This window comes from Pelophylax lessonae, assembly GCF_965119305.1.
Source record: "Pelophylax lessonae genome assembly, chromosome: 11".
Lineage (NCBI taxonomy): Eukaryota > Metazoa > Chordata > Amphibia > Anura > Ranidae > Pelophylax > Pelophylax lessonae.
The window spans coordinates 3,608,145-3,633,102 of NC_138778.1; the positions used below are offsets into that span (position 1 = coordinate 3,608,145).

General features: G+C 47.0%; 1 protein-coding gene across 1 annotated transcript in view; it reads right to left on the reverse strand.

Moving 5' to 3' along the window:
- The window catches only part of STX8 (syntaxin 8), a 287,648-nt gene extending 265,107 nt beyond the window's left edge, over positions 1-22,541 (reverse strand). Inside the window, exons 1-2 of the mRNA XM_082271484.1 lie at positions 22,467-22,541; positions 18,371-18,470 (exon numbers count right to left, since the gene is read on the reverse strand). Of these exons, the coding sequence (XP_082127610.1) occupies positions 18,371-18,470; positions 22,467-22,483 (117 nt within the window). The 5' untranslated portion in view covers positions 22,484-22,541. The remainder of the gene's footprint in view (positions 1-18,370; positions 18,471-22,466) is intronic.
- Between the last annotated feature and the right edge of the window lie 2,417 nt (positions 22,542-24,958).

Here is a 24,958-nt window from a genome sequence, read left to right on the forward strand (position 1 = left end):
TATAGGTGAAGTCTGTCCCATGTTTAACAAGTTTAAATAGAAGATCCCCCTGTCCATGTAGCAGTATAGGGGGAGAAGTCTGTCCATGTACAGTATAGGGGGAGAAGTCTGTCCATGTACAGTATAGGATGAGAAGTCTGTCCATGTACAGTATAGGATGAGAAGTCCTGTCCATGTACAGTATAGGAGAAGTCTGTCCATGTACAGTATAGGAGAGAGTCTGTCCATGTACAGTATAGGAGAAGTCTGTCCATGTACAGTATAGGAGAAGTCTGTCCATGTACAGTATAGGAGGAGAAGTCTGTCCATGTACAGTATAGGAGGAGAAGTCTGTCCATGTACAGTATAGGGAGAAGTCTGTCCATGTACAGTATAGGAGAGAAGTCTGTCCATGTACAGTATAGGAGGGAAGTCTGTCCATGTACAGTATAGGAGAAGTCTGTCCATGTACAGTATAGGAGGAGAAGTCTGTCCATGTACAGTATAGGAGAAGTCTGTCCATGTACAGTATAGGATGAAAAGTCTGTCCATGTACAGTATAGGGAGAAGTCTGTCCATGTACAGTATAGGAGAAGTCTGTCCATGTACAGTATAGGAGGAAGTCTGTCCATGTACAGTATAGGAGGAGAAGTCTGTCCATGTACAGTATAGGGGAGAAGTCTGTCCATGTACAGTATAGGGGGAGAAGTCTGTCCATGTACAGTATAGGATGAGAAGTCTGTCCATGTACAGTATAGGAGGGGAAGTCTGTCCATGTACAGTATAGGAGGAGAAGTCTGTCCATGTACAGTATAGGGGGAGAAGTCTGTCCATGTACAGTATAGGATGGGAAGTCTGTCCATGTACAGTATAGGATGGGAAGTCTGTCCATGTACAGTATAGGAGGAGAAGTCTATCCATGTACAGTATAGGGGGAGAAGTCTGTCCATGTACAGTATAGGGGGAGAAGTCTGTCCATGTACAGTATAGGATGGGAAGTCTGTCCATGTACAGTATAGGAGGAGAAGTCTGTCCATGTACAGTATAGGAGAAGTCTATCCATGTACAGTATAGGGGGAGAAGTCTGTCCATGTACAGTATAGGAGAAGTCTGTCCATGTACAGTATAGGGGGAGAAGTCTGTCCATGTACAGTATAGGAGGAGAAGTCTGTCCATGTACAGTATAGGGGGAGAAGTCTGTCCATGTACAGTATAGGGGGAGAAGTCTGTCCATGTACAGTATAGGATGAGAAGTCTGTCCATGTACAGTATAGGGGGAGAAGTCTGTCCATGTACAGTATAGGGGGAGAAGTCTGTCCATGTACAGTATAGGGGGAGAAGTCTGTCCATGTACAGTATAGGATGGAGAAGTCTGTCCATGTACAGTATAGGAGGAGAAGTCTGTCCATGTACAGTATAGGATGGGAAGTCTGTCCATGTACAGTATAGGGGGAGAAGTCTGTCCATGTACAGTATAGGAGGAGAAGTCTGTCCATGTACAGTATAGGGGGGGGAAGTCTGTCCATGTACAGTATAGGAGAAGTCTATCCATGTACAGTATAGGAGGAGAAGTCTGTCCATGTACAGTATAGGAGAAGTCTATCCATGTACAGTATAGGAGGAGAAGTCTGTCCATGTACAGTATAGGATGAGAAGTCTGTCCATGTACAGTATAGGAGGAGAAGTCTGTCCATGTACAGTATAGGAGAAGTCTGTCCATGTACAGTATAGGGGGAGAAGTCTGTCCATGTACAGTATAGGAGGAGAAGTCTGTCCATGTACAGTATAGGGGGAGAAGTCTGTCCATGTACAGTATAGGAGGAGAAGTCTGTCCATGTACAGTATAGGGGGAGAAGTCTGTCCATGTACAGTATAGGATGGGAAGTCTGTCCATGTACAGTATAGGATGGGAAGTCTGTCCATGTACAGTATAGGGGGAGAAGTCTATCCATGTACAGTATAGGGGGAGAAGTCTGCCCATGTACAGTATAGGGGGAGAAGTCTGTCCATGTACAGTATAGGGGGAGAAGTCTGTCCATGTACAGTATAGGAGGAGAAGTCTGTCCATGTACAGTATAGGGGGAGAAGTCTGTCCATGTACAGTATAGGGGGAGAAGTCTGTCCATGTACAGTATAGGGGGAGAAGTCTGTCCATGTACAGTATAGGGGGAGAAGTCTGTCCATGTACAGTATAGGGGGAGAAGTCTGTCCATGTACAGTATAGGGGGAGAAGTCTATCCATGTACAGTATAGGAGGAGAAGTCTGTCCATGTACAGTATAGGATGAGAAGTCTGTCCATGTACAGTATAGGAGGAGAAGTCTGTCCATGTACAGTATAGGGGGAGAAGTCTGTCCATGTACAGTATAGGGGGAGAAGTCTGTCCATGTACAGTATAGGAGGAGAAGTCTGTCCATGTACAGTATAGGAGGAGAAGTCTGTCCATGTACAGTATAGGAGGAGAAGTCTGTCCATGTACAGTATAGGAGGAGAAGTCTGTCCATGTACAGTATAGGAGAAGTCTATCCATGTACAGTATAGGAGGAGAAGTCTGTCCATGTACAGTATAGGGGGAGAAGTCTGTCCATGTACAGTATAGGAGGAGAAGTCTGTCCATGTACAGTATAGGAGGAGAAGTCTGTCCATGTACAGTATAGGATGGGAAGTCTGTCCATGTACAGTATAGGGGGAGAAGTCTGTCCATGTACAGTATAGGGGGAGAAGTCTGTCCATGTACAGTATAGGATGGGAAGTCTGTCCATGTACAGTATAGGATGAGAAGTCTGTCCATGTACAGTATAGGAGAAGTCTGTCCATGTACAGTATAGGATGGGAAGTCTGTCCATGTACAGTATAGGAGGAGAAGTCTGTCCATGTACAGTATAGGAGGAGAAGTCTGTCCATGTACAGTATAGGGGGGGAAGTCTGTCCATGTACAGTATAGGATGAGAAGTCTGTCCATGTACAGTATAGGATGGGAAGTCTGTCCATGTACAGTATAGGAGGAGAAGTCTGTCCATGTACAGTATAGGATGGGAAGTCTGTCCATGTACAGTATAGGAGGAGAAGTCTGTCCATGTACAGTATAGGAGAAGTCTGTCCATGTACAGTATAGGGGGAGAAGTCTGTCCATGTACAGTATAGGGGGAGAAGTCTGTCCATGTACAGTATAGGAGGAGAAGTCTGTCCATGTACAGTATAGGGGGAGAAGTCTGTCCATGTACAGTATAGGATGGGAAGTCTGTCCATGTACAGTATAGGGGGAGAAGTCTGTCCATGTACAGTATAGGGGGAGAAGTCTGTCCATGTACAGTATAGGGGGAGAAGTCTGTCCATGTACAGTATAGGAGGAGAAGTCTGTCCATGTACAGTATAGGATGGGAAGTCTGTCCATGTACAGTATAGGAGGAGAAGTCTGTCCATGTACAGTATAGGATGGGAAGTCTGTCCATGTACAGTATAGGGGGAGAAGTCTGTCCATGTACAGTATAGGAGAAGTCTGTCCATGTACAGTATAGGGGGGGAAGTCTGTCCATGTACAGTATAGGAGAAGTCTATCCATGTACAGTATAGGAGGAGAAGTCTGTCCATGTACAGTATAGGAGGAGAAGTCTGTCCATGTACAGTATAGGGGGGGAAGTCTGTCCATGTACAGTATAGGAGAAGTCTATCCATGTACAGTATAGGAGGAGAAGTCTGTCCATGTACAGTATAGGAGGAGAAGTCTGTCCATGTACAGTATAGGGGGAGAAGTCTGTCCATGTACAGTATAGGGGGAGAAGTCTGTCCATGTACAGTATAGGAGGAGAAGTCTGTCCATGTACAGTATAGGAGAAGTCTATCCATGTACAGTATAGGGGGAGAAGTCTGTCCATGTACAGTATAGGAGAAGTCTATCCATGTACAGTATAGGGGGAGAAGTCTGTCCATGTACAGTATAGGAGGAGAAGTCTGTCCATGTACAGTATAGGAGGAGAAGTCTGTCCATGTACAGTATAGGATGGGAAGTCTGTCCATGTACAGTATAGGGGGAGAAGTCTGTCCATGTACAGTATAGGGGGAGAAGTCTGTCCATGTACAGTATAGGGGGAGAAGTCTGTCCATGTACAGTATAGGATGGGAAGTCTGTCCATGTACAGTATAGGATGAGAAGTCTGTCCATGTACAGTATAGGATGAGAAGTCTGTCCATGTACAGTATAGGATGGGAAGTCTGTCCATGTACAGTATAGGGGGAGAAGTCTGTCCATGTACAGTATAGGATGGGAAGTCTGTCCATGTACAGTATAGGGGGAGAAGTCTGTCCATGTACAGTATAGGAGGAGGAGTCTGTCCATGTACAGTATAGGATGGGAAGTCTGTCCATGTACAGTATAGGGGGAGAAGTCTGTCCATGTACAGTATAGGAGGAGGAGTCTGTCCATGTACAGTATAGGATGGGAAGTCTGTCCATGTACAGTATAGGGGGAGAAGTCTGTCCATGTACAGTATAGGAGGAGAAGTCTGTCCATGTACAGTATAGGGGGAGAAGTCTGTCCATGTACAGTATAGGGGGAGAAGTCTGTCCATGTACAGTATAGGGGGAGAAGTCTGTCCATGTACAGTATAGGATGGGAAGTCTGTCCATGTACAGTATAGGAGGAGAAGTCTGTCCATGTACAGTATAGGATGGGAAGTCTGTCCATGTACAGTATAGGGGGAGAAGTCTGTCCATGTACAGTATAGGAGGAGAAGTCTGTCCATGTACAGTATAGGGGGGGAAGTCTGTCCATGTACAGTATAGGAGAAGTCTATCCATGTACAGTATAGGAGGAGAAGTCTGTCCATGTACAGTATAGAAGTCTGTCCATGTACAGTATAGGGGGAGAAGTCTGTCCATGTACAGTATAGGAGAAGTCTGTCCATGTACAGTATAGGAGGAGAAGTCTGTCCATGTACAGTATAGGATGGGAAGTCTGTCCATGTACAGTATAGGAGGAGAAGTCTGTCCATGTACAGTATAGGAGAAGTCTGTCCATGTACAGTATAGGATGGGAAGTCTGTCCATGTACAGTATAGGATGGGAAGTCTGTCCATGTACAGTATAGGATGGGAAGTCTGTCCATGTACAGTATAGGAGGAGAAGTCTGTCCATGTACAGTATAGGAGGAGAAGTCTGTCCATGTACAGTATAGGAGGAGAAGTCTGTCCATGTACAGTATAGGATGAGAAGTCTGTCCATGTACAGTATAGGAGGAGAAGTCTGTCCATGTACAGTATAGGATGAGAAGTCTGTCCATGTACAGTATAGGAGGGGAAGTCTGTCCATGTACAGTAGTACAGTATAGGAGGAGAAGTCTGTCCAAATACAGTATAGGAGGAGAAGTCTGTCCATGTACAGTATAGGGGGAGAAGTCTGTCCATGTACAGTATAGGAGGAGAAGTCTGTCCATGTACAGTATAGGAGGAGAAGTCTGTCCATGTACAGTATAGGGGGAGAAGTCTGTCCATGTACAGTATAGGATGGGAAGTCTGTCCATGTACAGTATAGGGGGAGAAGTCTGTCCATGTACAGTATAGGAGGAGAAGTCTGTCCATGTACAGTATAGGAGGAGAAGTCTTTCCATGTACAGTATAGGGGGAGAAGTCTGTCCATGTACAGTATAGGAGGAGAAGTCTGTCCATGTACAGTATAGGATGGGAAGTCTGTCCATGTACAGTATAGGGGGAGAAGTCTGTCCATGTACAGTATAGGGGGAGAAGTCTGTCCATGTACAGTATAGGGGGAGAAGTCTGTCCATGTACAGTATAGGGGGAGAAGTCTGTCCATGTACAGTATAGGATGGGAAGTCTGTCCATGTACAGTATAGGGGGAGAAGTCTGTCCATGTACAGTATAGGGGGAGAAGTCTGTCCATGTACAGTATAGGAGAAGTCTATCCATGTACAGTATAGGGGGAGAAGTCTGTCCATGTACAGTATAGGGGGAGAAGTCTGTCCATGTACAGTATAGGATGGGAAGTCTGTCCATGTACAGTATAGGATGAGAAGTCTGTCCATGTACAGTATAGGAGGAGAAGTCTGTCCATGTACATTATAGGATGAGAAGTCTGTCCATGTACAGTATAGGAGGAGAAGTCTGTCCATGTACAGTATAGGAGGAGAAGTCTGTCCATGTACAGTATAGGGGGAGAAGTCTGTCCATGTACAGTATAGGAGGAGAAGTCTGTCCATGTACAGTATAGGAGAAGTCTATCCATGTACAGTATAGGGGGAGAAGTCTGTCCATGTACAGTATAGGGGGAGAAGTCTGTCCATGTACAGTATAGGATGGGAAGTCTGTCCATGTACAGTATAGGAGGAGAAGTCTGTCCATGTACAGTATAGGAGGAGAAGTCTGTCCATGTACAGTATAGGGGGAGAAGTCTGTCCATGTACAGTATAGGAGGAGAAGTCTGTCCATGTACAGTATAGGAGAAGTCTGTCCATGTACAGTATAGGAGAAGTCTATCCATGTACAGTATAGGATGGGAAGTCTGTCCATGTACAGTATAGGGGGAGAAGTCTGTCCATGTACAGTATAGGGGGAGAAGTCTGTCCATGTACAGTATAGGAGGAGAAGTCTGTCCATGTACAGTATAGGAGGAGAAGTCTGTCCATGTACAGTATAGGAGAAGTCTATCCATGTACAGTATAGGGGGAGAAGTCTGTCCATGTACAGTATAGGAGAAGTCTGTCCATGTACAGTATAGGGGGAGAAGTCTGTCCATGTACAGTATAGGAGGAGAAGTCTGTCCATGTACAGTATAGGGGGAGAAGTCTGTCCATGTACAGTATAGGGGGAGAAGTCTGTCCATGTACAGTATAGGAGGAGAAGTCTGTCCATGTACAGTATAGGGGGAGAAGTCTGTCCATGTACAGTATAGGATGGGAAGTCTGTCCATGTACAGTATAGGGGGAGAAGTCTGTCCATGTACAGTATAGGAGGAGAAGTCTGTCCATGTACAGTATAGGGGGAGAAGTCTGTCCATGTACAGTATAGGAGGAGAAGTCTGTCCATGTACAGTATAGGGGGAGAAGTCTGTCCATGTACAGTATAGGGGGAGAAGTCTGTCCATGTACAGTATAGGAGGAGAAGTCTGTCCATGTACAGTATAGGGGGAGAAGTCTGTCCATGTACAGTATAGGACAAGTCTGTCCATGTACAGTATAGGAGGAGAAGTCTGTCCATGTACAGTATAGGGGGAGAAGTCTGTCCATGTACAGTATAGGGGGAGAAGTCTGTCCATGTACAGTATAGGGGGAGAAGTCTGTCCATGTACAGTATAGGAGGAGAAGTCTGTCCATGTACAGTATAGGATGGGAAGTCTGTCCATGTACAGTATAGGAGAAGTCTGTCCATGTACAGTATAGGAGGAGAAGTCTGTCCATGTACAGTATAGGAGGAGAAGTCTGTCCATGTACAGTATAGGGGGAGAAGTCTGTCCATGTACAGTATAGGACAAGTCTGTCCATGTACAGTATAGGAGGAGAAGTCTGTCCATGTACAGTATAGGAGAAGTCTGTCCATGTACAGTATAGAAGTCTGTCCATGTACAGTATAGGGGGAGAAGTCTGTCCATGTACAGTATAGGGGGAGAAGTCTGTCCATGTACAGTATAGGATGAGAAGTCTGTCCATGTACAGTATAGGATAAGAAGTCTGTCCATGTACAGTATAGGAGGAGAAGTCTGTCCATGTACAGTATAGGAGAAGTCTGTCCATGTACAGTATAGGGGGAGAAGTCTGTCCATGTACAGTATAGGAGAAGTCTGTCCATGTACAGTATAGGGGGAGAAGTCTGTCCATGTACAGTATAGGATGGGAAGTCTGTCCATGTACAGTATAGGAGAAGTCTGTCCATGTACAGTATAGGATGGGAAGTCTGTCCATGTACAGTATAGGAGGAGAAGTCTGTCCATGTACAGTATAGGAGGAGAAGTCTGTCCATGTACAGTATAGGAGAAGTCTGTCCATGTACAGTATAGGATGAGAAGTCTGTCCATGTACAGTATAGGGGGAGAAGTCTGTCCATGTACAGTATAGGAGGGGAAGTCTGTCCATGTACAGTATAGGAGGGGAAGTCTGTCCATGTACAGTATAGGGGGAGAAGTCTGTCCATGTACAGTATAGGGGGAGAAGTCTGTCCATGTACAGTATAGGGGGAGAAGTCTGTCCATGTACAGTATAGGATGAGAAGTCTGTCCATGTACAGTATAGGAGGGGAAGTCTGTCCATGTACAGTATAGGAGGAGAAGTCTGTCCATGTACAGTATAGGGGGAGAAGTCTGTCCATGTACAGTATAGGATGGGAAGTCTGTCCATGTACAGTATAGGATGGGAAGTCTGTCCATGTACAGTATAGGAGGAGAAGTCTATCCATGTACAGTATAGGGGGAGAAGTCTGTCCATGTACAGTATAGGGGGAGAAGTCTGTCCATGTACAGTATAGGATGAGAAGTCTGTCCATGTACAGTATAGGAGGAGAAGTCTGTCCATGTACAGTATAGGAGGAGAAGTCTGTCCATGTACAGTATAGGAGAAGTCTATCCATGTACAGTATAGGGGGAGAAGTCTGTCCATGTACAGTATAGGAGAAGTCTGTCCATGTACAGTATAGGGGGAGAAGTCTGTCCATGTACAGTATAGGAGGAGAAGTCTGTCCATGTACAGTATAGGGGGAGAAGTCTGTCCATGTACAGTATAGGGGGAGAAGTCTGTCCATGTACAGTATAGGGGGAGAAGTCTGTCCATGTACAGTATAGGAGGAGAAGTCTGTCCATGTACAGTATAGGGGGAGAAGTCTGTCCATGTACAGTATAGGATGGGAAGTCTGTCCATGTACAGTATAGGATGAGAAGTCTGTCCATGTACAGTATAGGATGGGAAGTCTGTCCATGTACAGTATAGGGGGAGAAGTCTGTCCATGTACAGTATAGGGGGAGAAGTCTGTCCATGTACAGTATAGGGGGAGAAGTCTGTCCATGTACAGTATAGGGGGAGAAGTCTGTCCATGTACAGTATAGGGGGAGAAGTCTGTCCATGTACAGTATAGGATGGGAAGTCTGTCCATGTACAGTATAGGAGGAGAAGTCTGTCCATGTACAGTATAGGATGGGAAGTCTGTCCATGTACAGTATAGGGGGAGAAGTCTGTCCATGTACAGTATAGGAGGAGAAGTCTGTCCATGTACAGTATAGGAGGGGAAGTCTGTCCATGTACAGTATAGGAGAAGTCTATCCATGTACAGTATAGGAGGAGAAGTCTGTCCATGTACAGTATAGGAGAAGTCTATCCATGTACAGTATAGGAGGAGAAGTCTGTCCATGTACAGTATAGGATGGGAAGTCTGTCCATGTACAGTATAGGGGGAGAAGTCTGTCCATGTACAGTATAGGGGGAGAAGTCTGTCCATGTACAGTATAGGGGGAGAAGTCTGTCCATGTACAGTATAGGGGGAGAAGTCTGTCCATGTACAGTATAGGGGGAGAAGTCTGTCCATGTACAGTATAGGGGGAGAAGTCTATCCATGTACAGTATAGGAGGAGAAGTCTGTCCATGTACAGTATAGGATGAGAAGTCTGTCCATGTACAGTATAGGATGAGAAGTCTGTCCATGTACAGTATAGGAGGAGAAGTCTGTCCATGTACAGTATAGGGGGAGAAGTCTGTCCATGTACAGTATAGGAGGAGAAGTCTGTCCATGTACAGTATAGGGGGAGAAGTCTGTCCATGTACAGTATAGGGGGAGAAGTCTGTCCATGTACAGTATAGGGGGAGAAGTCTGTCCATGTACAGTATAGGGGGAGAAGTCTATCCATGTACAGTATAGGAGGAGAAGTCTGTCCATGTACAGTATAGGATGAGAAGTCTGTCCATGTACAGTATAGGGGGAGAAGTCTGTCCATGTACAGTATAGGGGGAGAAGTCTGTCCATGTACAGTATAGGAGGAGAAGTCTGTCCATGTACAGTATAGGAGGAGAAGTCTGTCCATGTACAGTATAGGAGGAGAAGTCTGTCCATGTACAGTATAGGAGGAGAAGTCTGTCCATGTACAGTATAGGAGAAGTCTGTCCATGTACAGTATAGGGGGAGAAGTCTGTCCATGTACAGTATAGGAGGAGAAGTCTGTCCATGTACAGTATAGGAGGAGAAGTCTGTCCATGTACAGTATAGGAGGAGAAGTCTGTCCATGTACAGTATAGGATGGGAAGTCTGTCCATGTACAGTATAGGGGGAGAAGTCTGTCCATGTACAGTATAGGGGGAGAAGTCTGTCCATGTACAGTATAGGATGGGAAGTCTGTCCATGTACAGTATAGGATGAGAAGTCTGTCCATGTACAGTATAGGAGAAGTCTGTCCATGTACAGTATAGGATGGGAAGTCTGTCCATGTACAGTATAGGAGGAGAAGTCTGTCCATGTACAGTATAGGAGGAGAAGTCTGTCCATGTACAGTATAGGATGGGAAGTCTGTCCATGTACAGTATAGGAGGGGAAGTCTGTCCATGTACAGTATAGGAGGAGAAGTCTGTCCATGTACAGTATAGGAGGAGAAGTCTGTCCATGTACAGTATAGGAGGAGAAGTCTGTCCATGTACAGTATAGGAGGAGAAGTCTGTCCATGTACAGTATAGGGGGAGAAGTCTGTCCATGTACAGTATAGGGGGAGAAGTCTGTCCATGTACAGTATAGGAGGAGAAGTCTGTCCATGTACAGTATAGGAGGAGAAGTCTGTCCATGTACAGTATAGGGGGAGAAGTCTGTCCATGTACAGTATAGGGGGAGAAGTCTGTCCATGTACAGTATAGGAGGAGAAGTCTGTCCATGTACAGTATAGGGGGAGAAGTCTGTCCATGTACAGTATAGGATGGGAAGTCTGTCCATGTACAGTATAGGGGGAGAAGTCTGTCCATGTACAGTATAGGAGGAGAAGTCTGTCCATGTACAGTATAGGAGGAGAAGTCTGTCCATGTACAGTATAGGGGGAGAAGTCTGTCCATGTACAGTATAGGGGGAGAAGTCTGTCCATGTACAGTATAGGAGGAGAAGTCTGTCCATGTACAGTATAGGGGGAGAAGTCTGTCCATGTACAGTATAGGATGGGAAGTCTGTCCATGTACAGTATAGGGGGAGAAGTCTGTCCATGTACAGTATAGGGGGAGAAGTCTGTCCATGTACAGTATAGGGGGAGAAGTCTGTCCATGTACAGTATAGGAGGAGAAGTCTGTCCATGTACAGTATAGGATGGGAAGTCTGTCCATGTACAGTATAGGAGGAGAAGTCTGTCCATGTACAGTATAGGATGGGAAGTCTGTCCATGTACAGTATAGGAGGAGAAGTCTGTCCATGTACAGTATAGGGGGAGAAGTCTGTCCATGTACAGTATAGGAGGAGAAGTCTGTCCATGTACAGTATAGGGGGGGAAGTCTGTCCATGTACAGTATAGAAGTCTATCCATGTACAGTATAGGAGGAGAAGTCTGTCCATGTACAGTATAGGAGGAGAAGTCTGTCCATGTACAGTATAGGGGGGGAAGTCTGTCCATGTACAGTATAGGAGAAGTCTATCCATGTACAGTATAGGAGGAGAAGTCTGTCCATGTACAGTATAGGAGGAGAAGTCTGTCCATGTACAGTATAGGAGGAGAAGTCTGTCCATGTACAGTATAGGGGGAGAAGTCTGTCCATGTACAGTATAGGAGGAGAAGTCTGTCCATGTACAGTATAGGGGGAGAAGTCTGTCCATGTACAGTATAGGAGGAGAAGTCTGTCCATGTACAGTATAGGATGGGAAGTCTGTCCATGTACAGTATAGGGGGAGAAGTCTGTCCATGTACAGTATAGGGGGAGAAGTCTGTCCATGTACAGTATAGGAGGAGAAGTCTGTCCATGTACAGTATAGGGGGAGAAGTCTGTCCATGTACAGTATAGGATGGGAAGTCTGTCCATGTACAGTATAGGATGAGAAGTCTGTCCATGTACAGTATAGGAGAAGTCTGTCCATGTACAGTATAGGATGGGAAGTCTGTCCATGTACAGTATAGGGGGAGAAGTCTGTCCATGTACAGTATAGGGGGAGAAGTCTGTCCATGTACAGTATAGGATGGGAAGTCTGTCCATGTACAGTATAGGGGGAGAAGTCTGTCCATGTACAGTATAGGAGGAGGAGTCTGTCCATGTACAGTATAGGATGGGAAGTCTGTCCATGTACAGTATAGGGGGAGAAGTCTGTCCATGTACAGTATAGGATGAGAAGTCTGTCCATGTACAGTATAGGAGGAGAAGTCTGTCCATGTACAGTATAGGAGGAGGAGTCTGTCCATGTACAGTATAGGATGGGAAGTCTGTCCATGTACAGTATAGGAGGAGAAGTCTGTCCATGTACAGTATAGGGGGAGAAGTCTGTCCATGTACAGTATAGGAGGAGAAGTCTGTCCATGTACAGTATAGGATGGGAAGTCTGTCCATGTACAGTATAGGGGGAGGAGTCTGTCCATGTACAGTATAGGAGGAGGAGTCTGTCCATGTACAGTATAGGATGGGAAGTCTGTCCATGTACAGTATAGGATGAGAAGTCTGTCCATGTACAGTATAGGAGAAGTCTGTCCATGTACAGTATAGGATGGGAAGTCTGTCCATGTACAGTATAGGAGGAGAAGTCTGTCCATGTACAGTATAGGAGGAGAAGTCTGTCCATGTACAGTATAGGGGGGGAAGTCTGTCCATGTACAGTATAGGAGAAGTCTATCCATGTACAGTATAGGAGGAGAAGTCTGTCCATGTACAGTATAGGAGGAGAAGTCTGTCCATGTACAGTATAGGAGGAGAAGTCTGTCCATGTACAGTATAGGGGGAGAAGTCTGTCCATGTACAGTATAGGAGGAGAAGTCTGTCCATGTACAGTATAGGGGGAGAAGTCTGTCCATGTACAGTATAGGAGGAGAAGTCTGTCCATGTACAGTATAGGATGGGAAGTCTGTCCATGTACAGTATAGGGGGAGAAGTCTGTCCATGTACAGTATAGGGGGAGAAGTCTGTCCATGTACAGTATAGGATGGGAAGTCTGTCCATGTACAGTATAGGATGAGAAGTCTGTCCATGTACAGTATAGGAGAAGTCTGTCCATGTACAGTATAGGATGGGAAGTCTGTCCATGTACAGTATAGGGGGAGAAGTCTGTCCATGTACAGTATAGGGGGAGAAGTCTGTCCATGTACAGTATAGGATGGGAAGTCTGTCCATGTACAGTATAGGGGGAGAAGTCTGTCCATGTACAGTATAGGAGGAGGAGTCTGTCCATGTACAGTATAGGATGGGAAGTCTGTCCATGTACAGTATAGGGGGAGAAGTCTGTCCATGTACAGTATAGGAGGAGGAGTCTGTCCATGTACAGTATAGGATGGGAAGTCTGTCCATGTACAGTATAGGAGGAGAAGTCTGTCCATGTACAGTATAGGGGGAGAAGTCTGTCCATGTACAGTATAGGAGGAGAAGTCTGTCCATGTACAGTATAGGATGGGAAGTCTGTCCATGTACAGTATAGGGGGAGGAGTCTGTCCATGTACAGTATAGGAGGAGGAGTCTGTCCATGTACAGTATAGGATGGGAAGTCTGTCCATGTACAGTATAGGAGGAGAAGTCTGTCCATGTACAGTATAGGGGGAGAAGTCTGTCCATGTACAGTATAGGAGAAGTCTGTCCATGTACAGTATAGGATGCACTCAATACTTGGTCGGGGCTCCTTTTGCATGAATTACTGCATCAATGCGGCGTGGCATGGAGGTGATCAGCCTGTGGCACTGCTGAGGTATTATGGAAGCCCAGGTTGCTTTGATAGCGGTTTTCAGCTCCTCTGCATTGTTGGGTTTGGTGTCTCTCATCTTCCTCCTGACAATACCCCACAGATTCTCTATGGGGTTTAGGTCAGACGAGTTTGCTGGCCAATCATGCACAGTGATCCCATGATTATGTGACCAGGTATTGGTAGATTTGGCAATGTGGGCGGTGCCAAGTCCGGCTGGGAAATTAAATAAACATCTCCATAAAGCTGGTCAGCAGAGGGAAGCATGAAGAGCTCTAGAATTTCCTGCTAGAGGACTGCACTGACTTTGGTGGACAAACACCAGCAGATGACACGGCCCCCCAAATCATCACTGACTGTGGAAACTTCACACTGGACCTCATGTAACCTGGATTCTGTGCCTCTCCACTCCTCCTCCAGACTCTGGGACCTTCATTTCCAAATTAAATTCAAAATTTACTTTCATCCAAAAAGAGGACTTTGGATTACTGAGGAACAGTCCAGTCCTTTTTCTCTTTAGCTCAGGTAGGACGCTTCTGACGTTGTCTGTGATACAGGAGTGGGGTGACACAAGGAATGAGACAGTTGTAGTCCATGTCCTGGATATGTCTGTGTGTGTGGTGGCTCTTGAAGCACTGACACCAGCTGTAGTCCACTCCTTGTGAATCTCCCCCAAATTCTTGAATGGCCTTTGCTTCACAATCCTCTCAAGGCTGCAGTTATCCCTGTTACTTGTGCTCCTTTTTTCTATCACACTTTTCCCTTCCACTCAACTTTCCATTATTATGCTTGGATACAGCACTCTGTGAACAGCCAGTTTCTTTAGCAATGACCTTTTGTGACTTACTCTCTTTGTGGAGGGTGTCAATGACTAAACGTGGGTGGGTGTCAATGACGGTCGTGGGTGGGTGTCAATGACGGTCGTGGGAGGGTGTCAATGAGGGTCGTGGGTGGGTGTCAACGAGGGTGTCAATGACGGTCATGGGTGGGTGTCAATGAGGGTGACAATGACGGTTGTGGGTGGGTGTCAATGACGAACATCCAAAGAAGACGACCATTTTTACGAGGCGCTCCCAACCTCATTTCCAACCACAAACATGGTGGATGTTGGTAATGACATCGGTCACATTGTATGGAATGTAACAACAAAGCTCTGAAGTGGATACAAAAAACGCCGCAGATAATAACTTTCTCCCCAATTTCCGGGCGATTTCACCTTCTTGTGACGGTTGGCCGGGCAGCCATTGTTGTCACCACAAACACTGCCGACTGTTGTTTACAGTGGAAGCAAGACATGGAGTCGGTGACTACCCCCCCCCCCTCCTCCCCCGGCACATGGAGGCGGTGACTCCCCCCCCCCCCCCCCCGCCCCGGCAATGTGCAGCTCTCACCCATTCATTCCCACTGCTGAAGAAACAAAAAATCTATAAAACCTGAAGAGTTCATCGATCGCTGAACAGATACGGAGCTCCCCTCATTCCTATAACAACCCACAGCTCTATCACTGGAGGAAAACTCCAACTTTATCATTCAAAAAACATCTTTGTGCTCCAGACAGTGACTTCCCGAGGCTGAGATGATGTCATCACTCTGCTGCAGGCAGCATTTCCTCAGTCTCCCCATCCCCCGGTGATCAGGCCGTACATTGTAACTTTGTAGAAGGAGGAGGTGGCATTTCCTCAGTCTCCCCTCCCCCCGGGGATCAGGCTGTACATTGCAACTTTGCAGAAGAATATAAAACTTTAGGCTGAGCCTGGAGTTGGGTTTTAAGTTCAGGAGTTGAACGCGCGTCAGCTGCGACCCGATTACTAATTATATTTACATTTTGGGAATTTGATGATGGAAAGAAAATAAATCAGAAACTGGGGAATGTTTACTATACAAAGGCTGATAATTATAGAGGAGATTTCCACCCGGAGCCTCGTGTGTGCGTCCACATTACCTGCATCTTCACATCTCATATTACTTCTCTATCACACTCATATCCTCCTAAAGTCACACCCCCCCCCCAAAGTCACATCCCCCCCCAAAGTCATATCCCCCCCCCCAAAGTCATACCCCCCCCAAAGTCACATCCCCCCCCCCAAAGTCATACCCCCCCCAAAGTCACATCCCCCCCCAAAGTCACATCCCCCCCCAAAGTCACATCCCCCCTCAAAGTCATACCCCCCCCCATAGTCACATCCCCCCTCAAAGTCATACCCCCCCCATAGTCACATCCCCCCCAAAGTCACATCCCTCCCCCCCCCAAAGTCATACCCCCCCCAAAGTCACATCCCCCCCCAAAGTCACATCCCCCCAAAGTCATACCCCCCCAAAGTCACATCCCCCCAAAGTCATACCCCCCCCAAAGTCACATCCCCCCCAAAGTCACATCCTGCTAAACAAGTGAGAAAAGGTTTTCTTAGCTTTGGTTATAAAATTGTGTAAACTACTATTTTTTTTCCTTCACTGATCGGCAGCACTCACCGACACTGACAGGCAGCACTCACCGACACTGACAGGCAACACTCACCGACACTGACAGGCAGCACTCACCGACACTGACAGGCAGCACTCACCGACACTGACAGGCAGCACTCACCGACACTGACAGGCACTGACAGGCAGCACTCACCGACACTGACAGGCAGCACTGATGGACACTACTGATGATAACTACCCAGATTATCTCCTCTCCTCACATGCTGTCCGCATAAGGAAAGGAATGCCGATAACCGGCAAATCCGGTTTACTCTGATCAGCTGTGATTGGTTCTTCACCACAATCTGTGCTCAGCTGTGCCCCGAGGACAGAGCTAATCACAGCTGTCTACAGATGTGCACCCCAGGCTGCGCGCAACAAGTGCGATCACTTGAGGACGTCAAATAACGTCTCCCGGCAATGTGTGACCACCCTGTAACAGTCATACGGCTATAGTGCGGCTGTGAAGAGGTTAAAAAGTGGTTGTAAACCTCAGACATGAAATCTGAACAAAGCATTTCCCTCTATAGTGTTACTTATCTCAGTCCAGAGCACTGAGTGTCATTTCTATCTGCTGCTTCCTTCCTCTGCTATCTGCATGAGTCTCCTCCCCCTCCTTCCTCTGCTATCTGCATGAGTCTCCTCCTCCTCCTTCCTCTGCTATCTGCATGAGTCTCCTCCTCCTCCTTCCTCTGCTATCTGCATGAGTCTCCTCCTCCTCCTTCCTCTGCTATCTGCATGAGTCTCCTCCTCCTCCTTCCTCTGCTATCTGCATGAGTCTCCTCCCCCTCCCCCCTCCTTCCTCTGCTATCTGCATGAATCTCCTCCCCTTCCTCATCAGCAGATCCCCTGCTCCTTAGTATCTCCGTTCAGCAGATCCCCTGCTCCTTAGTACCCCCGTTCAGCAGATCCCCTGCTCCTTAGTACCCCCGTTCAGCAGATCCCCTGCTCCTTAGTACCTCTGTTCAGCAGATCCCCTGCTCCTTAGTACCTCTGTTCAGCAGATCTCCTGCTCCTTAGTACCTCTGTTCAGCAGATCCCCTGCTCCTTAGTATCTCTGTTCAGCAGATCCCCTGCTCCTTAGTATCTCTGTTCAGCAGATCCCCTGCTCCTTAGTATCTCTGTTCAGCAGATCCCCTGCTCCTTAGTACCCCCGTTCAGCAGATCCCCTGCTCCTTAGTACCCCCGTTCAGCAGATCCCCTGCTCCTTAGTACCCCCGTTCAGCAGATCCCCTGCTCCTTAGTACCCCCGTTCAGCAGATCCCCTGCTCCTTAGTACCTCTGTTCAGCAGATCCCCTGCTCCTTAGTACCTCTGTTCAGCAGATCCCCTGCTCCTTAGTATCTCTGTTCAGAAGATCCCCTGCTCCTTAGTACCCCCGTTCAGCAGATCCCCTGCTCCTTAGTATCCCCGTTCAGCAGTCTCCCTGGTCCTTAGTACCCCCGTTCAGCAGATCCCCTGCTCCTTAGTACCCCCGTTCAGCAGATCCCCTGCTCCTTAGTACCTCTGTTCAGAAGATCCCCTGCTCCTTAGTATCTCTGTTCAGAAGATCCCCTGCTCCTTAGTATCCCCGTTCAGCAGATCCCCTGCTCCTTAGTACCCCCGTTCAGCAGATCCCCTGCTCCTTAGTATCCCCGTTCAGCAGATCCCCTGCTCCTTAGTATCTCTGTTCAGAAGATCCCCTGCTCCTTAGTATCTCTGTTCAGCAGATCCCCTGCTCCTTAGTACCCCCGTTCAGCAGATCCCCTGCTCCTTAGTACCTCTGTTCAGAAGATCCCCTGCTCCTTAGTATCTCTGTTCAGCAGATCCCCTGCTCCTTAGTACCCCCGTTCAGCAGATCCCCTGCTCCTTAGTATCCCCGTTCAGCAGATCCCCTGCTCCTTAGTATCTCTGTTCAGAAGATCCCCTGCTCCTTAGTATCTCTGTTCAGCAGATCCCCTGCTCCTTAGTACCCCCGTTCAGCAGATCCCCTGCTGAGACATGTAATCTTTATAGATAAAACTGCTGAGGGCAACCATAATGCTGATGCAGCCCAGGATAAAACTCCTGCTATAACGAATGGGTTCAAAATTAAGCAAAATTCCTCCCTTTACCCCCCACAAGACTTTACCCTGGCCGGGTTCTCTCCATTCCGCAAATATCGGTCCCTCTCATGGACTTTCTCAGCGATCTCCTGGGCGAGGTGATAAGTGTCATCGTATGTCGATAACCTGCATCCAGAATAAAATGAAACTCAGTCATACATCGATCCGTTCTCTACTGACACCAAATCACATGGGGAGGTGTAATGTACACAAAGTATAATAACATAAGGGGGGATATGATCTCCATGTATAAATACATAAGGGGGGATATGATCTCCATGTATAAATACATAAGGGGGGATATGATCTCCATGTATAAATACATAAGGGGGGATATGATCTCCATGTATAAATACATAAGGGGGGATATGATCTCCATGTATAAATACATAAGGGGGGATATGATCACCATGTATAAATACAAAGGGGGGGATATGATCTCCATGTATAAATACATAAGGGGGAATATATGATCTCCATGTATAAATACATAAGGGGGGATATGATCTCCATGTATAAATATATAAGGGGGGATATGATCTCCATGTATAAATACATAAGGGGGGATATGATCACCATGTATAAATACATAAGGGGGGATATGATCTCCATGTATAAATACATAAGGAAGGATATGATCTCCATGTATAAATACATAAGGGGGGATATGATCACCATGTATAAATACATAAGGGGGGATATGATCTCCATGTATAAATACATAAGGGGGGATATGATCACCATGTATAAATACATAAGGGGGGATATGATCACCATGTATAAATACATAAGGAAGGATATGATCTCCATGTATAAATACATAAGGGGGGATATGATCACCATGTATAAATACATAAGGGGGGATATGATCACCATGTATAAATACATAAGGGGGGATATGATCACCATGTATAAATACATAAGGGGGGATATGATCTCCATGTATAAATACATAAGGGGGGATATGATCTCCATGTATAAATACATAAGGGGGGATATGATCACCATGTATAAATACAAAGGGGGGGATATGATCTCCATGTATAAATACATAAGGGGGAATATATGATCTCCATGTATAAATACATAAGGGGGGATATGATCTCCATGTATAAATATATAAGGGGGGATATGATCTCCATGTATAAATACATAAGGGGGGATATGATCACCATGTATAAATACATAAGGGGGGATATGATCTCCATGTATAAATACATAAGGAAGGATATGATCTCCATGTATAAATACATAAGGGGGGATATGATCTCCATGTATAAATACATAAGGGGGGGATATGATCTCCATGTATAAATACATAAGGGGGGGATATGATCTCCATGTATAAATACATAAGGGGGGATATGATCTCCATGTATAAATACATAAGGGGGGGATATGATCTCCATGTATAAATACAAAGGGGGGGATATGATCTCCATGTATAAATACATAAGGGGGGATATGATCTCCATGTATAAATACATAAGGGGGGATATGATCTCCATGTATAAATACATAGGGGGGGATATGATCTCCATGTATAAATACATAAGGGGGGATATGATCACCATGTATAAATACATAAGGGGGGATATGATCTCCATGTATAAATACATAAGGGGGGGGATATGATCACCATGTATAAATACATAAGGGGGGATATGATCTCCATGTATAAATACATAAGGGGGGATATGATCTCCATGTATAAATACATAAGGGGGGGATATGATCTCCATGTATAAATACATAAGGGGGGATATGATCTCCATGTATAAATACATAAGGGGGGATATGATCTCCATGTATAAATACATAAGGGGGGATATGATCTCCATGTATAAATACAAAGGGGGGGATATGATCTCCATGTATAAATACATAAGGGGGGATATGATCTCCATGTATAAATACATAATGGGGGATATGATCACCATGTATAAATACATGAGGGGGGATATGATCTCCATGTATAAATACATAATGGGGGATATGATCACCATCTATAAATACATGAGGGGGGATATGATCTCCATGTATAAATACATAAGGGGGGATATGATCTCCATGTATAAATACATAAGGGGGGATATGATCTCCATGTATAAATACATAAGGGGTCCATATAGTGAACTTGGTGTTGAGTTATTCACTTTAAGGTCATCACAGAGGATAAGGGGGCGCTCTTTATGTCTAGAGGAAAACAGATTTCGTCTCCAAATACAGAAAGGTTTCTTCACAGTAAGAGCTGTGAAAATGTGGAATAGACTCCCTCCAGAGGTGATTCTGGCTCAGTAGATTGCTATAAGAAGGTCTTGGATTCTTTCCTGGGTGGAACAACTGCGGGTATAGAATCGTGTATATCGCCTGACAAGTTGCTGCAGCCCCTGTTCACACCGGTGCAATCTGACACATCCGAATCACATGACAAGTCCCACCCTATTGTTGGCAATGCCACATCGATTGGAAAAAATGGTTCCTGCGATACTTTTGCAGATTTTAGGTGCGACTCGCATAGACACCTGGGCATGAAACCACACAGATGTCTTCAAAGTTGCGCCCCAAAATTCGATCGATTGGAAAAAGTGGCTCCTGCGCTTCTTTTGGTGGTTTCGGGTGCGACTCGTAGACATCTGTGCATGCCGGCCCAGCCTTGGGTGTTCAGGTGCCCTGTGCGAGCTAATCTTGTGGCACCCCTAACCCCCCCCCCCCCCATCCTCACCTCTCGCCCCCTGGTCACCAGGCATGGTGCAGGAGATGCAGGGGCCGCAGGCATGGTGCAGGAGATGCAGGGGCCGCAGGCATGGTGCAGGAGATGCAGGGGCTGCGGGCATGGTGCAGGAGATGCAGGGGCTGCGGGCATGGTGCAGGAGATGCAGGGGCCGCAGGCATGGTGCAGGAGATGCAGGGGCCGCAGGCATGGTGCAGCAGATGCAGGGGCCGCAGGCATGGTGCAGGAGATGCAGGGGCCGCAGGCATGGTGCAGGAGATGCAGGGGCCGCAGGCATGGTGCAGGAGATGCAGGGGCCGCGGACATGGTGCAGGAGATGCAGGGGCCGCGGACATGGTGCAGGAGATGCAGGGGCCGCGGGCATGGTGCAGGAGATGCAGGGGCCGCGGGCATGGTGCAGGAGATGCAGGGGCCGCAGGCATGGTGCAGGAGATGCAGGGGCCGCAGGCATGGTGCAGGAGATGCAGGGGCCACGGGCATGGTGCAGGAGATGCAGGGGCCGCAGGCATGGTGCAGGAGATGCAGGGGCCGCAGGCATGGTGCAGGAGATGCAGGGGCCGCGGGCATGGTGCAGGAGATGCAGGGGCCGCGGGCATGGTGCAGGGCTGTGGGCATGGTACAGGAGATTCTCTTGAGGAGATGCAGGGGCTGCGGAGGGGTCTCACTTACCGTTCGGTGAGGCGCCTTGCATTTAAAAATGGTTCCTGCCCGGCGCCAACACATAACCGCGCATGCGCCGTCGGCCCAAGAATAGTGTGTACGAGCTTTCCCAAGCGGCGGTGGCACATGCACAGTGTACCTGTCGGGCCGGCTGTGTTGATCTTCAGACAGTCCTGGCTGTGAGTAACTGATTGCTGTGATGGCGGCGCGGCGCCCCGGTTGCCCATGGCGCCCCGTGCTCGGCTCGCACACCCCTAAGGCCGGCCCTGTGTGCATGAAGCCGCGCATTTCCTGGCTCTTTGGGGCTCTATGACGCGATCGTACTTCCAGGTATGGAGAACCACGCGTCTTCATTCCCTACCCCTCCTCCCGGGTGCCATGTTTGGTGGTCACACGGGGGAGGGGCGGTCATTACCTCATGTGTAAGCTCTGACAGAGCTTACACAGGGATGAGGCCCCCACGGCTCAGCGGCTGGCGAGGACCAATGAGAGAAGGCGAGGACACGATGACGCCCTGCGCACAGCGAACGCGCTCTGACACCAGTAAAACTCCCCTGAACTGGTTTTAGGTGGTGGGCAGCCATAAAACATAGGGGGAGACTTCTCCTGACTCCCCAGCTACTGGACAACTAGAAGAACAACAACTCCCAGCATGCTAAGGAGGGTTCCCCTGAACCAGCACCCCTTCCCCCTCCTCTCTTCGGGCTGCCACAGCCTCATTTACCCACCAGGGATCCGGGGCCATCGCTTCAGCCGCTACACGCCGGCGACACTTCCTGTTTGTGTCACGTGACGGACGGCGCGGCCGGAGGGACAAACTTATCCTGAAGCTGGGAATAGTGGTCAGTGCGGGCTGGAAGAGGAAACGAGGACACCCAGCGGTGACTGGAGGAATTGTTTTTCTGAGTTATGCTGTATAATGGAACTTGTAAACCCCTGAGCTGCTACAATTGTATCTAAAGACATTTTTTTTTTTTTTTTTTTGGGGGGGATGGATTAAGGAATTGTTAGAACACCTGCCAGATTGCTTCTTAGTGTCCTCCTGCTGTTAAAGAGGAAGTAAACCCTCCTCTGCATGTTGTACCTATAGGTGATCCTATGATAAGGCTTACCTATAGGTACTGTAAATATCTCCTAAACATGTACAGTTTAGGAGATATTTACCTTTAATGTAGCCAGTGACGTCACTGGCGCATGCGCTCTGAAGGAACGGCTGATCGTGCCGTTCCTTCAGAGCCCCGTGCCGTGACCCGTCGGCTCCCGCGCGCATGCACGGGAGTGACGTCACCGCGGCTCCGGCCAATCAGATCGCCGGATGCCGCAAACCCGGAAGACAGGCGACTGAACATGTCGCCCGTCATAGAGGTAAGTGGGCGGCACGGCGGGGGCTCGTTCTAAGGTAAGTATTTCATAATGAGCTAGTATGCTGTGCATACTAGCTCATTATGCGTTTGTCTTTCAGGTTGCAAAACAAAAATTGGGGTTTACAACCTCTTTAAAGCGGTAGTAAACTCTAATGACAAAAAAAAAAAACCCTGCAAGACAAAGGCATAATGAGCTAGTAAGCATCGCATGCTAGCTCATTATGAATTACTTACCTTAGAACGAAGCCCCGACACGGACCCCCGGACACCGCTGTGGGAGCTGACATGATCCCTCAGCATCTCTTCTGGGTTCGGCGGCTCCGGGGGTGTGATTGGCCGGAGCCGCGATGACGTCACTTTTGACGTCATTTTCCGGCAAGTTCCCGACAAGGAACACTGAAGGTCCGCCATGACACTAGTGGATTTTCAAGAAAGCTACATTTTGTCCTTCTGTTGCTAGGACACAGATGCCTTCTCATAGACACTCCCTACTGTTCTTCCATTGTTGTGAGGCAGGTGGATTCTAAAGGAAGCTGCATTTGTCATTCTTTTGCTATGATGCATGTGGATTCTCAGAGAAACTGCATATTATCCTTCCGTTATTAGGGAACTAATGCCCTGTACACACGTGCAGATTATCTGAAGACTTTTGTCTGCAGACTTACCAAAACCATATAATATGAGGTCAAACCTAAACACTTTCAATTTGTATGCAATCCAGCAGGCCCTTGCACTAAATAGAAAAGGTAAATCTGAAGACAAAAGTCTTCAGATAATCTGCACATGTGTACGGGGCATAAATGGCTTAATTGAGAAACCCGCCTACATCCTAGCAACAGAAGGACACTAAGCAGCTTTAAGACGCACCTGCATCCTGATCCTAGTAACGAAAGAACACTAGGTGGCTTAGTTAAAAAGCTGCCTGCATCCCTGCAACAGAAGGACCCTAAGGGGCCTCACTGAGAAGCCCCCTACATCCTGGCAATGGAAGGACACTAAGCAGCTTTAAGAAGCAGCCTGCATCCTAGCAACGGAAGGAACGGTTGTTTCATTGAGAGGCTCCCTGTGCATTAGCAACAGAAAGACACTGAGCAGCAATCTTCATCCTAGCAATGGAAGGACACTAGTTGACTTATTGAAAAGCCATCTGAATCTTAGCAATAGAATGGTACGAGGAGGCTTCTTTAGAAGCCACCTGCATTCTAGCAACAGAAAGACATTGAAGATAGCCATACATGGATCAAAATGTAGCCAGTTCAGCAGGGATCATTTGAATTTTAATCCATGTATGGCCTCTGTGGTTGTACAGAAGTCAACCTAAGTTGCTATAGCCTGAATTGTTGATCAGTGTATTCAAACAACAAGAAAGACTACCAAGTGTCAGAATACAATAGTTTAACGGGAAGGATTCCCCCTTCAACCTCTAGTAAGTGGATGGGGGAATCAGGTCAGTTTTTATTTGTTCAACCCGCTGATCAAATAAAACATCTATGGGCTGTCTAAGGGGCTTCATCGGGAAGCCACCTACATCCTAGCAATGGAAGGACACTAAAGCCTCGTACACACGCAACTAATTTCCGCCGACTGGTCGTCCCTCTTTTGTCCAGAGTGTGTGTCTGTTGGTTGGAATGTGCTCTAGACTGCACATGAATTTTCCCGTACGACAGAATTCTACTTCAGAAATGATGTCATGTGTTGGATTGCTTTGTATGTGTTCTTTCATCTCTGAGCATGCCCAGTCTTGCTCATAAGATTTTTCCCCATCGAAATCTGTACTAATGAGACGAAAATCGGACGTGTTTAGACGGAGGACAAAAATTTTAATGCCTGCACACCAGGATTTTGTCAGCCGAAAA